The following is a 1,852-nucleotide window of genomic DNA, read 5'->3' as shown; positions in this document are numbered from 1 at the left end:
TGGTTATGAGCCACCATGTGGTTGCTGGGATTTGAACTCCGGACCTTCGGAAGAGCAGTCGGGTGCTCTTACCCACTGAGCCATCTCACCAGCCCAATGAAATATTTTTAAGTAGTATAGAAATGCATGTGTTTTGATTATTTACAATCTAGCTTAGTATCTCAAGGTGGAGGCTTTGCTGATTAGTAGGAGCACTTAACCACGGCAGTAAGTAGAGTGCTCTAGTGAGAATGATTGCTGCCCTAGCCAGGTAAGGTGGACTAGGGGGAGAATACTCATTTCACATCTGACTTCACTGACCTCAGTACTGGTAGTGGAGTAGAAATTTTGAAAGAGCCAACAGGGCTGATTATCCACACTTAGCCATGACAGAAGTGGAGTGAGAATCAAAGATAAAAGAGTCCATAGTGCTGAGAGCTGCACAGAATTTGAAATTACAAAGGCAAGAGTGCTGCCGAGCCTAGAGCAGGTCTGTAGGCAGGTTCCGTGTGTGGAGAGCTGTCCTGTCCCAGGGAGTGAGTAGGTACTATGTGGAATCCAGGCAGTATCTGCATCAGTATTTAAGGTGGGATGTGCTGTTGCCCTTATGATCCATTTTCCTCTTCTCCCTAGGGTACAAACATTGCTGCTGGGAAAGCTATGGGAGTGGTGGTGGCAACCGGAGTTAATACTGAAATTGGCAAGATCCGGGATGAAATGGTGGCAACAGAACAGGAGAGGACACCCCTACAGCAGAAGCTAGACGAATTTGGGGAGCAGCTTTCCAAAGTTATCTCCCTCATTTGCATTGCAGTCTGGATCATCAACATTGGGCATTTCAATGATCCAGTTCACGGTGGCTCCTGGATCAGGGGTGCCATCTACTACTTTAAGATCGCGGTGGCCCTGGCTGTTGCCGCCATCCCTGAGGGTCTGCCTGCTGTCATCACTACCTGCTTGGCTCTTGGAACTCGCAGGATGGCAAAGAAAAATGCTATCGTTCGAAGTCTGCCTTCTGTGGAGACCCTTGGTTGTACTTCTGTTATCTGCTCAGACAAGACAGGCACACTTACCACAAACCAGATGTCCGTGTGCAGGGTGAGTGAGGAGTGTCCTCTGAAAGTTATCCTCCCAACACACACAAATGCATGTTAAAAAATTAATGATTCCCAATTGTCTTGGATAATACAGAATAGCTGTAAAGCTTATTGATTTTTATTAAAGAAATAACTGGAGGTTTCATCCTCTGTCTCTAGATATATGGGTCCAGAGGAAGCAACTAGTTAAACCTCCTGCTGAAATCAGTTGCCAATTCCATAGCACATTAAACAAAATCCGATTTCTCCCTGACATATAAGCAGATACTTATAAGTTGGCATTTTCTGTCAGATTAGCCCTGCTTTCTTCTCTTGTTAGAATGTCGTTTGAAGTAAAATAAGAAACCTTTTAATGTGCTCAGAACTGAAACTAAGAGCCAGGTGTGGTGGCCCACACCTATAATCCCAGCACTTGGGAGGCAGGTGGATCTCTGAGTTGGAGGCCAGCCTGGTCTACAGAGTGAGTTCTAGGACAGCCAGGGCTATACAGAGAAACCCTGTCTCAGAAAACAAACAACAAACAAACAAAAAAACCCTGAAACTAAGCACAATGGCCCACACGTGATCTGTCACAGGTCCTGCTGGTGAGGCAGCAAGATCAGGACATCAGGATTGTTCTTGCCTACACAGAAAGTTTGAGGCTAGCCCAGGCTAAATGAAACATTATCGTATTTAAAGAAGAAAACAGAAGAATTGAGAAACTAGTTGTTACAGGCATGTGCATATGGCATATTTGAGGCTGGAAAAATAGAATCTTTTTTTTTTTTTTTTTTTTT

General features: G+C 44.7%; 1 protein-coding gene across 2 annotated transcripts in view; it reads left to right on the top strand.

Annotated features, from left to right (window-relative positions):
* Atp2a2 (ATPase sarcoplasmic/endoplasmic reticulum Ca2+ transporting 2) overlaps positions 1-1,852 on the top strand; it is a 49,328-nt gene that overhangs the window by 32,193 nt on the left and 15,283 nt on the right. For both annotated transcript variants that reach the window (XR_003842958.1, XM_021187035.2), the window contains exon 8: positions 613-1,077. Coding sequence is in view for 1 of the 2 variants with exons in the window: in XM_021187035.2 (XP_021042694.1) it covers positions 613-1,077 (465 nt within the window). In the remaining variant the exon portion in view is untranslated. The remainder of the gene's footprint in view (positions 1-612; positions 1,078-1,852) is intronic.

This window comes from Mus pahari, chromosome 23 (assembly GCF_900095145.1).
Source record: "Mus pahari chromosome 23, PAHARI_EIJ_v1.1, whole genome shotgun sequence".
NCBI classification, from domain to species: domain Eukaryota; kingdom Metazoa; phylum Chordata; class Mammalia; order Rodentia; family Muridae; genus Mus; species Mus pahari.
The sequence above is the reverse complement of the archived record's forward strand: the minus strand, read 5'-3'. Positions and strand labels throughout refer to the sequence as shown.